The sequence below is a fragment of the Globicephala melas genome, chromosome 4 (assembly GCF_963455315.2).
Source record: "Globicephala melas chromosome 4, mGloMel1.2, whole genome shotgun sequence".
Taxonomy (NCBI): domain Eukaryota; kingdom Metazoa; phylum Chordata; class Mammalia; order Artiodactyla; family Delphinidae; genus Globicephala; species Globicephala melas.
The window spans coordinates 5410394-5430713 of record NC_083317.1 but is presented as its reverse complement, the minus strand read 5'-3'; the positions used below and the strand labels follow the sequence as shown (position 1 = coordinate 5430713).

The 20320-nt window shown below is 47.7% G+C and overlaps 1 protein-coding gene across 4 annotated transcripts in view; it reads right to left on the bottom strand.

Moving 5' to 3' along the window:
- Positions 1–20320, bottom strand: part of DSCAM (DS cell adhesion molecule) — a 752061-nt gene that overhangs the window by 4668 nt on the left and 727073 nt on the right. For all 4 annotated transcript variants that reach the window (XM_030835449.2, XM_060297784.1, XM_060297782.1 and 1 more), the window contains exons 31-32: positions 14785–14982; positions 13153–13455 (exon numbers count right to left, since the gene is read on the bottom strand). In XM_030835449.2, the coding sequence (XP_030691309.1) occupies positions 13153–13455; positions 14785–14982 (501 nt within the window). The remainder of the gene's footprint in view (positions 1–13152; positions 13456–14784; positions 14983–20320) is intronic.

The window sequence follows — 20320 nt, the reverse complement described above, 5'->3', positions numbered from 1 at the left end:
GGTATTTGTGCAACACACTGGGATGAATGCAGTGGGCTCTTCCTGGCCACATTGGGGACTGAGAGGCTGGCCATCTTGGCTCACATGTAAGTCCCTCATGGCAGACCTGGTGAGCAGCTCTGATTAGAAAACGGGCTGGGGGTGTGCAGTCCTGGAGCCGAGAGACTAGGTAAGAGGATGTGCAGGTGAGGGAGCCATGACGATGGCCTGAGCATCAATGGGAAGTGAAAGAGAATGAAACTGTGAGTTGTGGAACAAGCCCAAGGAGATGGCTCCAGAACTGATGGCAGGTGGGACAGTGGGAAGGAGGGGTCAGCGATGACTCCCTTCCAGGTTTCAAGCTCAGGAAACTGGGTGGACAGCAGGACTATTCATTCATTGCACAGAACTGCCTAGGAGAAAAACCATAATTTGGTGGGAAAAGATCATGGGTTTGGTTTCAGACATGCTGAGTTTGATGTGGTCGGGGACACCCCAGAGGAGATCGTTAGTGAGCATTTTATTCTTAATAACGTATCTAAGGCATAACTCATTCCTTAACTTTCTGAATCTAAAATAACTGGCAATTCTTGTTTCTTTTGCTTCAAAATATTCCCTGCTTTCCTTATTGTTGATCATGTCTTCCTCAGCCAGCCCCTTGGTGGGATCTTGGAACCTCCTGTGCCAGGCAGGGCTGCCATTAGCTGGTGGGTGCGCTAACAAAGCAGTGAAGCTGTGTGCGGTTAGACAGTGACTTAGACCCCAGAACCTTCGAAATTCAAGTTTACTCACTGAAAGAGAATAACCATTTAAAGAGAAGGGAGAGACTACTCAATGGTATAGGAGAACTAGAAACAAAAGCAAGACAGGCTGAAAAATTACTGGAAAATGCATTTTGCACAGTTTAAATGAGCATAAGAATTTTCAAAATGCTTTGAGTTTTCTTAAGAGTCCCCCCAACCCCCCAATAAGAGAAATGATGACCTTATTTTGGGGAGATTTACCATGTTGATTTCTGAGACCTTGCATTACATTGTCATGTTACTTGGTATTTATGATGCAAGAATCCACTTAGCATTTTCCCACTGGCTTTCTCAGGATGTCTTTATCCCAAGAAGTGATGGTGACTAATTATACGTTTTCATTAATATTTTTCAGCCTGTGTTCCACTAAAACAATACCTTGGTTTTGGCTCACTGAAATCAAAGGCACTTTGATTCAACATTGGCTTCATAGAGTGAACTGGATCAAAGGAAAGCCCAATAATAAATTCCTTGATGATAAATTGGCCACGACACTCTTACAGAAAGAAATGATGTAATTTCGCATTCTTGTGAAATGAGTTTTGTAACTTGATGTATCTGGACTTTAGCTTAGAAAAAATGGTGGCATGAAGTTTACCATTATAGATGCTAATGTTGAAGGTAGATATTGCTATGTGTATTAGCTTTAGTCCCGAAAAATAAAAGTATTTAATTTTAAAAAATGAAACCCTATGTCCCTAATGCCTTTTATGATGGTATTGAAAATTCTTCGTCTTCCTTTCTGGTAGTGGATGTATTCTTTAACCTTCTCTATTGGGGGTTAAATTATTTGCAAACAAATATCATGAAAGCATTAACAGAGCTGTCATTAAAAACAAAAACTGGAACAATTCTTTTGTAGCACGAAGAATAATTTTTTGCATGTGAATCAATGCAGCCTAATGGATCAGTTTTGAAATCTGTGGATTTTTATATATCCAATTTCCTAAAAGTGATTATCTGTCTTCATTCCAAGAGTCCAGATTAATTGGCTCTTTTATTTATTTACATAACTAATATTATCTTAAAAATCATTTTGTTCAAGTACTTGAGAAAATGTGGAAGGCATTTACCTCCAGGGTTCTTTTAAAATGTAGGTCAAGAGTGCCTTATGCTGTTTCTGACACCCAATTAAATCTTGAGCACTTGGCATATTTGTAATGCTTTGTCACAGATTCACAAATGACTCTCCATCCCAGCAACTCCCCTTTGAACAAACAGGGCTTATTAAACCCCTAAAAAGCAACAGCATCTTGGTCCCAGCTGGACTGAGGGATGCTCAGGTGCCAGATTGGATGGAACGAATGTGTCTGCAATCAAAAGACAAACCCATGATACCTTCAGGGTTGCCACTTTAGATGTAGTGATCAAGGTAGCTGGAAAAGATTGGTGAGCACTGGAAATCCTTAATAATGAAAACAGCTCAGCACCACATCCCTATATACAAGGACTTCTGTGTTTGCTTATCGCAGGCCTGCTAAGCATCTCTGAATAGTCAGTATCTCCGAGAGATCCAGTTTTTCAGGCAAAGCTTGATTAAGTTGTGTGATGCTCTAATTAGCTCCTTTTGACAGTGTGTGTTTTCTGATTAGCACCCCAAGTAGCCCTTTCAACTGTGTGAATGACGTAAGTGAGCTCTCTTAATAGTTCATGCGCTGACGCAGAAGAAAGCACCAGAGTGATCGGTGGGGAGCGCTGTTTATTAAAGGCACTTTATGGCCATTAAAACCCACCTCTTTTGCTAGTCCCAGTACCAGTTAGGAAACTGGATTCTCTAAGCGTCCGTCCACTTTTATGTTCTGCAGACGTCTCTACATGCCGAGACAACCATGCGCTTATGACTCCAGACAGAGAGAAATAAAATGGGAAACTATCATGACAATCTAGACACCCACGCACCTGCTTTTCTTAACCTCCCGGCCCTCCATCTGGCCGGCCGTTTCACATGGGATAAACTAAACAACGCTTCTAACGGTGGTGATTAAGAGTGGAAGTCTGGACGACATTGCCTGCATTTTAATCTGACAGGTATAAGTCTGGGCTCAGTTTCCTCACTCATAAAATGGGAACAGAGCAGAATCGACCACAGAGGGTTATAATGAGGGTTTAATTAGATAATGCAGGTGAAAGATTTCCTGTCAGACATCTCCCTTTCCAGAGGGTCTGAAGTTATGGGGCTGGAGATCTGACAGGGGAACGGTTCAGGCACTCTTCTTTTACCTTAGTGTCTGTCTTTTGTGGGTTGAGTAGTGTCCCCTCAAAAGATAGGTCCATATCTCAACCCTTGGGGTCTGTGAATGTGACCTGATTTGGAGAAGGGTTTTTGTTGATGTCATTAAGTAAAGGATCTTGAGATGAGATCACCTGAATTTAAGGTGAGCCCTAAATCCTATGATATGTGTCCTCATTTAAAAAAAAAAAAAAAAAAAAAAAGCAGAGGGAGATTTGAGACATAAAGAAGGGAGACGGCCATGTGACGATGAGGCAGAGGTTGGAGTGATGGGGTCACGACCCAAGGAACACTTGGAGCCACCAGAAGCTGGAAGAGAGAAGGAAGGGACTCTTCTCTAGAATTCCTGGAGGGAGCACAACCTCACGGACACGTTGATCTCGGACTTCTGTCCGCCCAGAAGAGAGAATATGTTTCTGTTGTTTTAAGCCACCTAGTTTGCGGTAATTTGGCATAGAGGCCACAGGACCCTAATACAGAGGTCCTTTCTTCCTGTCTGGGATGGGCTGGGGGTGTCACAGGAAACCTCTTTGAACATTTCTCCTGTGTGGAACAGTCTCTGCTCCCATCCACCAATGAGAGGAGGGGTTTTCTCTTTAATGATCAGTAACAGCAGCCGGCACGCTTGTGGTTTACGCTGTCCCCGCGCTGTGCCCTGAGCTCACAGCAGCCCCTCTGTGGGCTCTCCTATGAGCCATCCTTCCTTCTCTGCCAAGGTCAAGCCAGAGTCACTTCTCCCAGGTCCCCGGCTCCCTGGGGAAGTGGACAGGTGTCCAGCTGGCACCCAAAGACCCCCTCAGGGCTGGATTGGAGGTGGCTTTTCCGGATTCCCCCCAGGAGGGAGCCGAAGCCTCCTGAGTGCATCTGTCTCCACGGGCCTTCTCGGTTCCCCGCTGCCCAGCCCTCCCCAGCCCACCCTCCCAGAACACTTGACCCCCACCAGGCTCCGTGGAGCAACCCCCCCACCCCGAAGTGAATCCACCCCAGCCCTCTGGAGTTTCCATTTGAAAGCGGCAGTGACCCAGGAGAAGTCGAGGGGTCTCCTTTGCTTTGAACTCCAGAGTCACCTGTGTCAGGTGCACATGCCCTTGGCATCCTGGTGTGTAAACCCGCCACTGCCCCCAACCCGGGTGGAGCCTGGCCCGGCCTGGGTGCAGATTCCAGGAAACCAGGGCCTCCAGACGGACATTGGAGCTGACATCCTCAGTGATAACTTCCCCTCTTGCTTTCCTCCGGCTACCTCTCTACTTTGTCTCTCCCTCTTTCTAGCTTGGTTTCCTTTGTGCTGAACCTTTCACCCATGAAGTAGAAGGCATGGGGAGGGGGTAAAGCACAGACTGTGCAGGTGCGAGAGGGTCGGGAGACGGCCGAGTGCAGTGCAGGGGCCAGGGCACCAGTGTCGAGTGTGTGTGTGCGTGTGTGTGTGTCTCTGTGTGTGTGCATGTGCACGTGTGATGGAAAGACAGAGATGGGAAGGAAAATCGGAGGGGAAGGCCACACACAGAAAAGGCAAGCGGAGGCACATAGGAGGAAAGGACAGAGTCAGGCAGACGGCCCCGGGGCTCACCCTCTGAAAGCTGGGAGGGAAAGGACCTGGGGACCCCAGCACTCCCTTCCTTGCCTTCCATCTGCCCTGTTCACCTGCCTGCCTGTACTTCCAGCCCTTCTAGCACCTCCCCAGACACCTAAACCCTGTGAGCTACCTCCCCAAACCCAGAGGAACCCACGGGGGCTGAGTCCCGCCTGCGCCTTGCAGGCTCTCTCCACCCACCGGCTTTTGTGGGTTTTAATTGCGCATTTGTGCATCGTCAACAGTCACCCCACTGTGCTCGGCTCCCGAGGCCAAAGCCTATGATGGCCCTTGTGTCAGAGACGTGGAGGGACAGCGAGGGGTGAAGGAGGCTGGTGGGGGAAGAAAGCTCCGAGAAACTGGGCTGAGGGACTGAGCTGCTGGGCCAGCCTGGGGTCAGGTGGTGCTGAGACAGAGGGGGTGGGGCAGGGGTGAGGTGGGAGGGAGGAGGGCTGGTGGGGAGACAGAGACAGAGAGAGACAAACAGAGAGATGGGGGACAGACAGAGACAGACAGACCGAGACAGAGAGGGAGACAGAGAGACAGAGACAGAGAGAGACAAACAGAGAGATAGGGGGGAGAGACAGAGACAGAGAGGGAGACAGAGAGATAGAGACAGAGAGATGGGGGAGAGAGAAAACAGAGAGGACAGAGAGAGACAGAGGGGTTCAGAGAAGCACACACCCAGAGGGAAGCAGAGGGAAATCATGAAGACACAGGACCAAGAGAGATGAAAGTGAGAGACACAGCACCACACAGAGAGAAAAGCCAAGGTCACCGAGTCACAGGATGATGGCTAAGAGGACCGGGAAGCGAGCCCTGTGGGAAGGGATGTAGGTTGTAGACCATGAGCTGGCCCTCTCTCCTCGCCTGGCCTCGACAGCCCACCCGCCCCGGGCCTTGCACTCCCCGGGCATCCCCCGGCCCGTGTCTCATCAGCCCACCGCCCACAAACTGCACCCTTCACACCTGGCTGCCAGAGGAGCTCAGGCGCTGCCCTGACTCACTCCTTGAAGGACGAGAGGTGATTTAGCCTTTATTTCCATGTTATGTCTTATTATTTGACATCATGGGCCATTTCTCATCCTCCTGTCACTGCCCTCTGGGGACCTTTGGTGCCACTAATATCCCTGAAAGTTCACACCAAATAAGTCAGCATCCATTTCTCTGTCGGTCCCTAACCACTTTGCTTCCTGGCGCCATGACAACTCCAGCCCTCCGGCCTTGAACTAGCATGGATTCCCCTGGCTATCTCACATCCATCAGAAAATACGAGCTCAAAGCTTGCTATCCTGCACCCAGGGGGCCTCCAAGCCCTGCTCTGCCCGACTGTGGGAAAACTGCTGTGTTAAACCTGCCTCTTTTTAGCTGAAAGCCAGAAGACACCCCCCTGCCTTCCTATCAGGAAAGCAAAACTTCCTGAACCTTCTCAATCTATTCAGACTCACATGCAACATTTGAATGCATTTTAGCTTTGGAAGGAGAATGGCAAAATCAATCCCGACTCCGAACAAGAACGGATCAATTCAGAAACCCTGTAATGGACCTGCAGTCTGTGAATGTGGCTCAGACAACGGTTCCCGCCTCTGGCCACGTGCACCCTGGGGAAAGAAAGCCTACAGTCGAGAACAGCGGTTCTCAGCTGAGGGTGATTTTGCCCTCCAGGGGGCACGTGGCAACGTCTTATGATGCCCAGGGCAGCCTCCACCACAGAGCATCACCCAACCCCAGATATTATGCGCTGCTGTTGCAAAATCCTAGCTTACATGGTCCAAGTTCCTAATTCCACGCGGATCCTGATTTCACTTTACTTTTACTTGAAAACCATCAGATTCAATCAGCATAGGGAATGGTACTCCTCTGCCTCTCCTAATCCACAAGGAATGACCTCCTCAGTTCTTTGTGGAGGGATGTAAGGGATGCATCCAATGGAACAGCAGTTAGATGGCCTGTGTCCGACCTGACCTGACTAGGGTGGTGGGCTCAGAGCAACGGGCAGGGTGTGAGTGAGAGAGAGCTGAGTCTTGCCTTGAAATCCTGCCTCTGCCTCAAGTAGTTCTGTGAGCCCTTTGAGCTTTAGCTCTTTCCTTTAGCCAAGGGAAACGGGCCTGATAATTTCTAATGAAAACCTGTAATCCTGAAAGAGTCTTTCTTATGCTCTGAACCATCTCACCTGGGAAAACTGGTCCAGCACCTGTGAACTTGGAGGTGCTTGGAATTTGGGGATGAATAAGGGACAAATGAATGCATTTTGGGGAGCCTGAAATTCCAAGGCGCATTGCAATATCCTTCTCCTTCCGGCTGGGCGATTCTTTATAGTCAGCAAATGTGAGAACACTTGCACGCTTTCACAAAAAATTTATGCAGAATGAAAGTGAAGCAGGGTCCCTGTGGGCTTCAGTCTCCTCTGGGGACACAAGAAAAGGAACTTTCATCAACTTCTAACAAGGTTTTATATCTGTGCTTGGATGGAGCTGGATATTGATGTAAAGGTAAGAAGCCAAGGATGCTTACCTCGACTTTCAGCAATTTCAATAAAAACGACACAGACTTGAAACGACACTATGGCATCAAAGAGCTAGTTACAAAGGGGAGCGTGTAGTCCACGCACACCCGAGGCCGACCAGATCTAACACTTTTCCAGTTTAATATTAATGTCAGAGCAGTAATGAAAACTTGTAAATGAACCTTTCTTGGTAAATGAATCTTCACTCCCAAACGGCAACCAGGAAAAACTCTAAATAAGTAATGTGAGATGGTTATCGGAAGTCCGCGTCAGTGGATTCTATTACCATTCTTGGCTCGTACTTGGGAGGCTTCATGCATTTTTAAGGGCTCGTTGTTATTGTGATCCTACTTGCTGGTGGACTTTAAAAACTACACTGAGGTATAAAGTGGGGCTTTGAGTTTGTTGTGCTCATGATTCTTCTGAAAGAGAGTAATTGGAAAATCTGCTCAGAAGGTAGGCGAGCTGGGAACATGTTGGGGCATTTGGAGCCCCCAGTGGGGAAGGGTCCGTGAGGGTCATGTGACACCATCAGGGACTCACACACCGAGGACCCCCAAGGAGGAGCCCTGGCTGGGGGCTTCAGCCTGTTCAACTGCGAGGCTAGCAGCCCCGGGTCAATAACCCCGCTCATCTTGACTCATCCCAAGAAGGACTAGTTCACCTGGAACGAGATGATGCCAGGCAAAGGAAATCTATGTTGGTGGAATTTAGGAGGCCAGAGAGTTGGGGTCTGGAGATCAGGGGGGTCATGACTGGTGGGGAAGGGGGGGCTGGCCTCTCAGAGCCTTGGGGGTCTTTACCCTGAAAGCAGTGGGAAGGCAAAGAAGGGATTTTTAACATGAGGGTGTTGACTGAATGACTTGAATTCTGGCTTGTTGCTTCCTAGTCTGGGAATAGGATGCTTGAGACCTTGGTCTCAAGGGTCCACACGGGACCACACTGAGAGATGCTGGTCCTTGCTGTATATTTTTTACCCTTTGTATATTTCCAGGACCTTCAGGTCACTTCTGGCTTGTGGTGACACCTCACTGGGCTGTGTGTGTGTGTGTGTGTGTGTGTGTGTGTTCGTGTGTGTGGGAGGGGGTGTCTGTCTTCCATAAGCTGGGTTTTGCCTTGTTTCTTGGACCTCCTCAATGACCCGTCTTTGGGACACTTTGTCTGCTGTCTGTGATACTATGTGCTATTCTGATAAACAAGGAGACTGTGGGAAGTGTTGGTTTAACATATTAACACTTTGATGTCTTCAGGTAATACCTGGCACGGTATTTTTACAGGGAAGATGCTCAGTAGAGATGGGTTGAACAAACAAGTGTATGACATTTGTGTTTTGACAGGGCCCTTCTGGAGATGCAGTGGACTTTCCTTCATGGTGGTGAGCCTCTCTGCGTGTCATCCACGCACTGGAATCCAGAGCCGTCTTCTGGTCACTCAGCAGGACACAGGTGGCCGTCCTGCCCCTCTGTCACAGGCCCAGGTCTCCCCCTCACTTCCACCCCCTGTAGGCTCCCCAACAATGAGAGAAGAATGGCAATATGTCCACCTAGGAAAGCAGCGAGCCGCCAATGGACTCAGAAGTCAGAGAGAATGTAGTGAGAACGAAAGAGAAAATCTCCACATAGCTGCGGCCACAGTGAAACAGCCAGAGCACGTGGCAAGGTCGGAGGAAAGCTCGGCACCTGTACCCCGTGCAGGGGGGAGGAGATGGCTAGGAAAGGCAAACGCGCTCAGGGTTCCAAGCTCGGGACCCTCAGAACAAGTCCCGCCATCGCTTTCTGTGTCTGAGGGACAGCGACAAAGAACAGACTGAATTTACAGGCCGGTCCTTAAGAAGACAGAATTGCAAATGCACATCAGAAAGGTTTGGTTTTCTAGGAGGGAGTCAGAATGAGCCCATTCGAATGTTAAGGTCTACCTAGAGCTGCGTGAATACGCGGAGATGTTGCTTCATGGCCCCGGGGGGTCTTTCTGAGTTTAAATTCTGGGGGAGTGTTTGAAAGTCTGCACCTTTCAAACACAGCTTGGATGGAAGGAAACTCTTCCTGTGCTGTGGATGCCAAGCTCATTGCTGTCTGCCGGCCTTTATCTCTGCTCTTCCCTCCGCGTGGACCCGTTTCTCAGGGTCTCTGCCCGGGTCTCCCTGCCCGTCCACCACTGAGGTCTCAGCTCACGTCTCACTGCTTCTGAGAGGACTCCCCTGACCATCTTCTCCTAAGTACCTCCTGCCAGACTTTATCCCCTTCCTGGTTTACTTCCCTTCCCAGCGCTGACCATGATCTGAAACAATACTATTTGTTTACTTGATAAGTGTCTGTCTCCCCCCGGGAACATAAGCTCCTTCCAAGCGGGGTCTTCGTGGGTCCTGTCAGCCGTTGTATCCCCAGCTCCGAAAACAGGGCTAGGTGTGGAGTGGAAGCCAGAAAATACACACTGGAGGAAAGGCGGGGAGGCAGGGGGGGTGGGCGGGAAGGAGCAGGGCCATCTCTAGAAGGGTAAAGGCCAGGGGAACTCAAGCCTTGTGCGTGTGTGTCCGTGTGTGTGCACGTGTGCGTGCGTACATGACATGTGCACACGACAGCTGAGAACAAGGCCAGCCTTTGCAGGGGACGTGACCTGAGCAGAGGCTGGCTGGTCCTTCAGGTGGGAGCCCTGTCTCTCACTCCACTCTCTTCTCTCCCTTTAAACACACCCCCCCAGGGGAGCGTGAGGTATGTGATGAGTTGATCTTAAAATTAAAATCCTCAAACTGCTTCGTATAACTGGTTGTTCAGAGAACCAATAAGTTGGTGGCAAGCAACGGCCATTTCCAACCGGAAAACCTCCCCTGCATTCATCACGGCGGAGGAGCAGGGGGTCAGTGAGGTGCAGACGTTTAAGGCTGGGGTCCCAGCATCTCAGGGAGGAGATCAGAAGGGGTGGACACTTCCCGTGCTGCTGGCGGGGCCAGGCTGCATGAGGTTGCAGATTTGAAGCCTTAAATTGATTTAAGTAGCTTCCTGCCGTGGCATCTCTTGATCGCACAGGATAAGCATCATGAATAGAGAAGCAGTAGTAATCCAAGAACATCAGAAACTGGCTCCAGATGCTACCTGAAACCAAAAGTAGCTCTCGTAACCAAAGTACGAGAAGCCACCTTGGCCGAGAGGAAAAGAAGCTGTTAAATTTTCCAGCTCTTTCTCAGAGGAATAGAGAGTTAGTTTGTTTGCTTTGTCTTTTGTTTTTAAAGATGGAAATAGTTTCTATTTAATAATTTCTAACCATTGTCATATTTGAACCAATCGGCCAATCTTGTCATCTTCACAATCATGATATATTCATTCATTCAATAACAGTTATTAAACACCTGCTCTACATCAGACACAGGGTTAGGTATATACATTCAATATCATTAAGCTGGTTAAAAATATTTCTTGAACACTCGCTATGCTGCCAGATATCTGCTAGACACCAGGAGAGAAATATACAGATAACGAAGACATATTTCCTATTTTCCTGCAGCCACCATCTGGCCGAATTCATTTCGCTTAGTCCTGATTTGTAGAGAATTTAAAAGCTTGGGGTTGTAAACGGAAAAAAAAAAACCAAACCTCATCAGAAAAGAACTGATGGTAAGGAGAAAGATATCCAGAGATTTGGATGACTGATAGCATCTAGAAACACAAGGGAACACAGGTAAAGACTTTGGTTTGGAAGCCCTGTTCAAGGAACTGCTAATTGTGACACAGTCTCCAGTCAGCAGGATAATAAACTGTAACTTTAGGTTTTGTGCCCAGTGTTGAATTTGGTTCCATTATAAAGGAGCAACAGAAAGGCTTCCAGAAGGATGAAATATTTTTCTAAAAGCATATGAAATGTCCAGTAATAATAATACATCATTTAGAGTGGACGAAACAATGTTTGTGGGCATTAGAATTCATAAGGATTTAAAAAGTTATTCATGCCTACAGTTATAAAATCCTTTTAGTCTAAATAGCATATTATGACAATAGTACCTTGTGATCTCTCAGTTGTTCTGATGGGTCCAGGCAACAATATCATGAAAACAGTTCAAACATTTTTTTTCAATAGGAAAATCCAACATGATGAACAACAAGCCACCAAAAAGATACGCACCTTTAATGATTTCAAGACCGGCACACAGAGGACATTTAACCTAGGAGCTGGTTCTACACAAGGGGAAGCATGGCACGTATCTCAGATGGGAGCGTGATGCCTATACTTAACTGGGTGATATTGATACACAAATGAGGCGGATGCTCTCAGGGAATCAATGGCCGTGGAAGGAAAATAAACCAAAGAAGGAAGAGGGGGGAGAGTAGTACATCTGCAGACCATCATTGGAGTCACCGTGGGACCCCTGACAACAAGTCAACAAGGCGACAACAGAAGCTACAACTAATGCTGCTGACGCCTGCATCAGGCGACATACAGCTTACACAAACCCCAGATGGTGGGTGTCGATGCCATGCCCATTTTACACTTGAGCCCATTTTACAGATGAGCCAACTGCAGCCCAGCGAGACTAAACAACCTGTCCACTGGCTCATTTTCTCCTCTCTCGTCTTCCTTACTCTCGAGGTTTACAGCCACAAAATGCTATGGCATTTCTCCTACATTTGCTGCATCTGCCTTGCCAATAAATGCCAACCACAAAAAGCCCTTGAATAAAAACACCGACAAATAAAGTCTTCTCCCTGAGGAGGTAGAGAGCACGGAAATAAATGAAGCTATCGTTCTTGACACGAGGTTGGTGCGGATCTTGACTCAGTTTGGAAGATGAGTTGCTGGATAGACAATTCTTATTTTATATATCTTTATGTATTTATAAAGCTCATTTCAGCTTGGCCTTATGCCATAAAGCCCAAAGGAATCGTGGGGATTTAAAATGAAGATATATTTTTGAAATAGAACCTGTAGCAGTGTTCAGAAAATGGGAAGACAAGAAATAAAACTGGATTCCACAAGAATGGATAGGCCAGTGCACAAAGTCAAGTCTACAGACAGGTACTTCAGGGTGAAAAAGAAAAGGTGATTCTTCAGAAGAGAACTACAACCGGCTGCCGTGGTTCAGATCCAAACTAAAGACGTGTTTCATTTGCCCCGTACAATGGTTTGCACGTATCTGAGCAAACACTTGAAAAGTGTGAGTCGCCGTATAACACCAAAATTTCTGAAACTCGCTCACGTGGGCCCCAGTTTCCACTCGGGATCACTGGGCAGGAGGCTGCTAGAGTCCTTTTCCCCTAGACAGTCACTCAGCTCTTGAGTTCTCCATGTCGCCATCCATCCCTTTACCCTGCCCCCCACCTTCTTCACTTACATGATCTGCCAGGCCCTGCAGGTCTTAGGGTTTGCAGCTCCCATCCACACACCCAGAATACTGCTCAAGGCAGACACCAAACTACTGGCCGACCTGACACTAGCCATTTACTGTCACTTTGGGTAACTCAGGGAAGCCAAGTGCCAAAGGCTGGCTCCCTGGTAAGACCGCTCTCCTTCTGAAACCCACAGCACGGCAGTGTTAAAACATCACCCCCATATCTTCGATACTCCTCATGTGGTGGCGATCTCCTTTTCTAGAATCTGGGCTCCCAGAGCTCTGGGGTTGCTTGAACAACAGACTATGGCAGAAGTGATGGGTCAGTTTTCAGGCCCAACCTTAAGGAACTGGCTATTTCCACTGTCTCTCTTGGGACACCGGCTCTTAGAACTGAGTCACCATGACATAAGGATGCACAAGCCACCTCGTGGAGAAACCTGTGTAGGGAGGCTGCGGCCAGCATCAACCCTCCAGGTGAGTGAGCCGTTTGGAACGTGGCTCCTCTATCCATGACTGAGCTCCCCCATCGACACGGCCGGAACCGAGAGGTGTGTCCCCACGAAGCCCTGACTCAATTTCGGACTCAAGAACGAAACAAATGATCAAGCTTTGGGGTGGTGCGTTATGCAGCGGTCACTAAACAGAAGACCCAGTGTGAATACCAACAAGGGCTTTCACAACAGACCCGTGTGACTTGGGAAGACGAGCTTCCCCGACCGCTGGTCCACACGTGTCTCGCCTCACCTGGCCGATGCGCCTTCGGAACCGCCATGTTCATCACGCGTCCTCCATCCTGAGGTTTGGGGGGAGATGCGGTGAACCTGCAGATCCCCGATTCTGAAGGGGTGCTGGAGGTCAGACTGTCTGTGTACTCATTTGTCCCTGCCGTCAACTGCTCGGACGATGTGTCTGAGATGAAGCACTCCGTGATGGTGAACTTGGCGTGCCTCAGCTGCTCTTCCATCTTGGCGTGTTCGTAGGCCCTGGCCAGTTCTTCGTAAGTGGAAGAGGCACTTTCTGTGGAGACCATGCTGCTTCGCGCTCGATCTGTGCCGTGCAAAAGAGAAAACAAGACGGGTGATGTGTCACCGTGAGTCTGCACTGACTGGGTGGCGCTCTGGGCTTGTGTCTATTTCTTGCAGTCACTGGGTAGCCCGGCAGGGGTGCCTGGTCTCTGTCTGAGGACTGCCTTTGTCACTGTAAGGCCACCTTCATGATCCTCAGCCATGTGGCTCGGGGTGTCAACAGAATCTCTGGAGTCAGATGTCCCCAGCCTGGGACACTGCCATAGATCAGTAATACATCCCCTTGAAAAAACTCTGCTTTTAGTTAAGACAGCTGGGAATGCGGTGCAAATGAACTGCAGTGGCCCCTTCCCTGCCCCTGGACCACAGAGAGTCTTTACTGGCAGGAATGATCTGAACTCTGCACTCAGCTCCTCTGGCCTCTGTGTGGCAGGAAGACAGGATGATGGTTAGAGATGAAGATGTGACTGCACGGAACTGCTCACTAGGCCAAATGACTTCTGACCCTGGGACTCATTCTTTGTGTGTGGCACCCTTTACGGGGACCAGGAAACCTCTAGAACCATAAAAGGAGCATCTTGGGTAGAGGACTCTCTGCATTTTAAACCCACTCAAAAGTTCTGAAGTCACCTCTGTGGAACTCTGAGGTTCTTGTAAGAGGAGTAACTGCCATGAAAATAAACGTACATGGTGACACGCCGCCTTTGAGACTATTTTTGAAGCATATCATCCAGCACAAAAGAAAATGAGGATTAAAATTTCCTACAGCTATTAAGTTTAGGTATCATTTCTTTTCAAACTTTTAGATTGGTGGGGTGGGCAACCCAGTGCTATTCTTAGGCTCTGTCTTCTCTGCAGAGTGAGATCTTGATGGTGGATGGTACGGTAGGAATGGCTTACCTTATAATCAACCCCTGTTTAATTGTCAAACGGGTCTGCCGTGTTCCCTATAGGGGGTGCTATGACCTTGTCATGTAACTTCAAGTGCAATGTCTTAATCCTGGAGATAGTAGTGGATGAGATGCCCTCAGAGTATAATCAGAATGATTGTAATCTTGAGGGAGAACAATTTAGAAATGTCTATGTCTCTCTCGGCAGGGCAGGAAGGAAAAGGAGAGGGAACCGTGTGAGTCTGAGATCCGGGATGCCTGCAAACTAGACTCCTTTGGCTCTGCTTTGCGGAATTCACTGGACCCTGGACACCGTCAATGCAGTACAGCTGTATCGGTACCTGTTAGGTAAATGGTCTAGCAATTTGAAATTGACCTTGAAAGGGAACAGGTAGGGCCCTGAAACCCAGGGTGTGGGCCCTACTTGTCCCGGGATAGAGAAGGAGGCACGCAGGCCTTACCTGTGTCTTGGGAGGGGCTGACGCTGTAACTGTCACTCTCCTTGTCCATGGACCCCGCAGCCCTGGGTGTTGGCAGCCTCCAGTCAGTGGTGAGGGTGTGTGTTGAAACGGTGGGGTGGGGTCTGTTGAGCGTCCACTGGCTGGCATACCGGTTTCTCGCTGTGGGCCCAGCCTTCGCATTCCTCCTGGTGGTGGGATCTGAGAAGAACCAGAACGAGGTTTGTGTCTAGGAGGGTGGTCAACCGTGATCATGGTGTTGAGTGGGGTTCTCCCGACCCAGCCCTATGATCCACTCAGCAGGGCTCATGCCTCCGGGAAGCTCTCCCTGACTACCCCTATCCAGAGTACTGGTTTCCTCTCCTCTATGTTCTGAAACATTCAGGTGATACTTCAGCACTTAAACAAGCCCTGTTGGGGAAGAATATCAGATTTGGACTCAGGACTCCAAACGGATTTGGGTCTTGCTTTTGGATCTTAATAGTTTCATGACCTCGCCTTGTATCACGTAAACTTCCTGAGAATCACCACCTTCTGTAAGAGGAGAGAGTTCAGCCAAATACGCTCTAATGTGGCTTCCTTCCTAAGTGTTACCTAGAGGTGTTGTTACAGGTTGAATTTTGTCCCCTGCAGAAAAGATACGTCCACATCCTAACCGCAGAACCTCAGATCGATCTTATTCGGAAATAGGGTCACTGCAGGTGTAATTAGTCCAGATGAGGTCAGACTGGAGTAGGGTGGGCCCTGGATCCAACATGACTGGGATCGTAGCAAGATGAGGAGACAGACAAGGAGGGGAGAGCCCCGTGGGGCTATGGAAGCAGAGACTGGAGGGCTGCAGCTGGGCCAAGGAGCCCTGAGGCCACCACCAGAAACTAGGAAGAGGCGAGGAAGGGTCCTCCCCTACAGGCTTCACAGGGGCATGGCCCTGAGGACAGCTTGAGTTTGGACTTCTAACTAGCGGAACTGTGAGAAAATAAATTTCAGTTCTTTTAAGCCACCCAGTTTGTGGCACATTGTTATAGCAGCCCCAGGAAAGCAAGCAGCTGTCTCCTGTATAGATTGTTGTCTTGTATTCACTCACTGCTTCGAGTATGACTTTTGTTCATCAACTAAATTGCAAGTCCTCAGAGCAGAGGGAAGAGGGAAGATCCCCTTATATCTGAACACTTTCTTATCCCTTTGCATATGGTAGCATCTCTTCAATGGAACTGTCTGAACTGTGACCAAGACCTGGGTTATTCAATGTGGAGAACAAAGGGTCATCACATATCTGGATGTCACAGGTCTCCCATCTTCAGAAACATAGAGGTTTATGGACACACTGGATGGAGCCAGATGGGTTTCATTGTCTCTAAATTTGGAAACAGAGGCAAGAGGTCAAGGGGGTGGACTGAGTTCTTAGCTCAACTCTTAGCTAACAAAAAACATGTTCCAACAGTACAGAACATTGGACACTGGAGTTGGCAATGTTCCCTTTTCTAGAATTCTGTGGAAAAGGGGAGAGGCTCAGTTACCTGGAATGATTTTTCTGGGGCTCCAGCCTGAAGGCCACATAAGGTTCTTTTCCATTTTTGAATTCTCTGCTTTTCAAAGAGGAACTTTATGTAGTAATATTTCGAAAATGATCTGGCCACTTCTAAACACAGCAGTCTGTGCTGACTGCTTATCACTAATGGAGCAGTTTCGCAGGAACAGAACTGAGAGAGACAACCTGTGGCCTGATGACACCGACTCACTTATGTGCTCTCCTGAACCTGCAAGTCTCTGCAGGACAGGGGCAAGGGCGTTCGTCCTCCAATCATCCCACAGAGCCCGCTGTGATCCCCGGCACACAGACTTCCCTGGATGAACACACATAGCTCAGGGCGGCTTTATGGCTGACACAATGGGAGCTCAGGGAGGAGAAGCGACACAGCTATTAAATGGCAGAAACGGAGCCCAAGACCCCACCTGTCAGTCCAAGATTGCCCATTACTCGGCCATGCATGTCCTCACCCTTGACACCTAGGAGTCCTGGTGCTGTATCTGCATGATACTAGCTCATTTATGATTCTAGGCAGGGTCATGGGACCCTGGTGAAATGACTTTCTTTTTAAATTGGAGGATTTTCCTTTTTGCCAGTTTCTAGTTATCGGACTTTGAACCTAATCCATCACTCCACAATGCTGGAGAGAAAAGCCTAATGATGGCAGCTCAGTCGATACCTATTAAGATTTCCTGGGTCATCAAAATGCTCTGTCTTGGTGCATAATTCTCGGGGGCATTGATTTCCAGCCTCATTTCATCCGTTACTTGCAAAATTCCACGGAAGACTTTACTGGAAGGTTTTTCACGGCCTTGATTAGAATGTAAATGAGTTATGCTGGAGAGCCAAGCTCTCTGGACAGCAAGGTATAAATGATAATTGGGTTTCTCTGCTGAAATGCTAGGAAAGAGATCCTCAAAGAGATAGAGAAGCATTCTCCTGGGTAGGAGGCTAAATGTCTTCCAGGCACTGTGGATATGATAAGTGGAGCTTAAAGAGTGGAGCTTGTTATTTAAATACTAATGAATCTTTTCCAGAAAATTACCCAGTCCCTTACATAAGTTTTGAGGGTTCTTATTTTTATTCTCCCTTAAGTTTCCTGTAAGTCCAGCTGTGGATCAGTTTTACTACAGGCCTGGATGCTTGTGGAAGAGGGGGTCAGTTTGATAGTATCACTTCCGGGACACAACTTCCTCAACTCCCCAAACCCTCACCTGTGTTTCCTCCTGTCCAGCTCACCCACCAACGGTGGGGCAGAGACCTTGCCCCCCTCCATAGCCCCTTTTCCCACTGAGATGACCCTATCTGGAGAGTTCCATGGTCAAGTGGCACTATTCAAGCCAGAAGTCTTTTCAAGTTAACTTTGTTCATTATTCCCCGCCCCCTCTTTTTTTTTTTCCTAGATGAGGACAGCTTTACCAGTGGCCTGATAATATTGGGAATATAGGTCATGATATTACTTTCCTTGAAATGCACTTCGTTCTGTTCTAAGCAAGCATTCTACAGGCAAAATTGTCCTTGTAGGTAGAATACTCAGGAGTTGACACATTTTTGAATAATCAGGTTTTTGGAGCTGTTTGGTACCTGAGTTGAACTTTTCTGTAGCATAGTTTCTGAGATAGCAGCTAAAATAAAAATTTTACTTGGATTCCACTCAGTGGCCTCCTTCGTAGACCTTCCTAGTTAATCTATTAACCAAATAAATGTTGGGGTTTACGGTCTCTGAACAGAAAGTATTTTATTTGGGTCCCCAGCACCCTAATATAAATAAAATCTAGTGATGAGGCGTTATGCTTGCTAAACAACAAAGGAATTAGGGGTAAGTGATATAAATAATTCTTGGCCTTTCAGCATTGGGTCTGAACCTGAATTAAGCTTCTGCTTATTGAATCAAATTATTTTAATTATCCTGAACTTGGGATGAGAGGATTTGGTGGATAATAAGGTCATAAAACATGCCATGTATATAATCGCCTTTCATTCCCTGCTACTGGTTTTCATATCTTACAGATACTGAGGCCTTGGCTTTGCACGATGAATTTACCAGTTGTCTCATAGACGGGGTGAAACGGGGAGCCTGAACATTCCTATCATTCAATGAACAAATATTTATCAAGGGCTTATCACACACCGGACTCTCTTCACTGCCATCAGGTGTTTTCCAGCCGTGTGTTGAGTACCATCCCGGGTAATAGAGTGTGCGTGTTTTTCAAAGTCTCAACAAGAAAGATTCAATCCGTCTTGTAAGCTCTTCTTATTTAATATATATGTGAAGTCTATTTTGTCCCCAGCAGTCCTTACAGAAGCATCATCTCTTCTTAGAGGAGTGTGGAGGGGTTGAGAGTGGGGTTTCGGGGTGAGTGTCTCTTACTTTGGTCCAGCTTTACTACTCGCGGGCTGTGACCTCACTGGTGTGCCCGTTGCTTTCCTCTCTGGGACTGGTGGGTGACGACCTTGCCCACCATCAGTGCTGTTGTGAGACGTGTGTGACATTAACGAGCTACAGAACCACAGGCATGTGGGAGGCATCAATCAACCTGGGGCTTAGCCCATGACTCCTGAGTGACTAACACTTGACATGGGATGCAGTGTGTCCTGTTTAATGAAGATGGTGACGGGAGATTTGATGGGTTGACCAGGAAGGCTAGAAACTCACTTTCGAGAGTTTGACAGGAAAAAAGCCATGAAAAATCATAAAACTAGATGCTGGAGAATGCCAGTGATGCAGAAAGGTGCCCACTGGTAGTAACCAGTAAGGATGGGAACCGTGTCCTATTTGTTTTCCAGTCCAGCCCTGCGTGGTGAATACTTTTTGCAGGAATGAATAAATGATGATGGATGGATGACATCCAGGTAAACATGACAAAACAAACCCGGGTCAAATCTAACACTGATCACTTCACATGTCTTTGTACCCTTGCACATTTTGTAAGTAAAAAGGTTGGTTTAAGTTCTCCAAGGTGATGACCTCATCGGTAAGTTTCTGCAACGTGTCCGGGGCTGACTGTGTACGTGTGGAAAGAAACACTTCTAACTGGGTGAGGCGATACAGACACACAGCTGATCAGATGTCTCAGGAAAGGGAGAACAAAGAGAGGAAAGAAACTGGTTGCCTGACTCCTGCTGAAAACACTAAACATCGTTTCTTTTCCACCCCCATTACTCTGATTTCAAAACTTCTGACATAAGTATACATACGGTCGCTCAGTATCTAAATGTATTTACTGAAGGTCTACTGTGTGTTGGACCCTCTGGCAGCAGCTGGGGAGACCCGCGTGAACAGAGACCCAGCTTCCAAGTGTGTCCTAACCCACGGGAGAGACGGGGACATGAACAGAGACGTGGACACAGCCACGGTATGTGTTTTCACATCTTGAAAGAGAGATACAGCAAATCATTGCAATTTCTCCCGTCCTTGTAATAAGAATTTGTTGCAACTCTTTGGCAAACTAATGTAATGCTTAGAAACATAACTTCTACAGAACAGTCGTGCTCATGTGCGAGCAACGTATTTTAGATGTTCTTCTTAAAAATAAAAGTTTCCTACAGTAACAACAAAATTAGAATAGAACAAGAATGTCTTTGGTAGTTGAGGAAATAGGCTATAAACCAATCTCTACAAATACGCCAGACTGCAGTGAGAGGAACCTGCCCCAGGGGACTGAGGGGATGCAGGTGTAACACCTGGGCCCAGGTGACAAGCTCTGGGTACAAGAAGCAAGCAGAGGACTGGGCTGCAGAAAGCTCAAGGCTTTGGACTCCTGTGCTGATCTGCTGGGGGGTGAGACACCCACCGTTTCTACTTCCAAATAAAAAAATACAATGCCTTTAATCCCTCGTAATGTGGTTTTGGAGTAATATTTAATACAACAAAATGATCACAATGGAATATTACTCAGCCATAAAAAGGAACAAAATTCTGTCATTTGTACAGATGCGGATGGACCTAGAGTCTGTCATACAGAGGGAAGTGAGTCAGAAAGAGAAAGACAAATATTGTATATGAAGGCA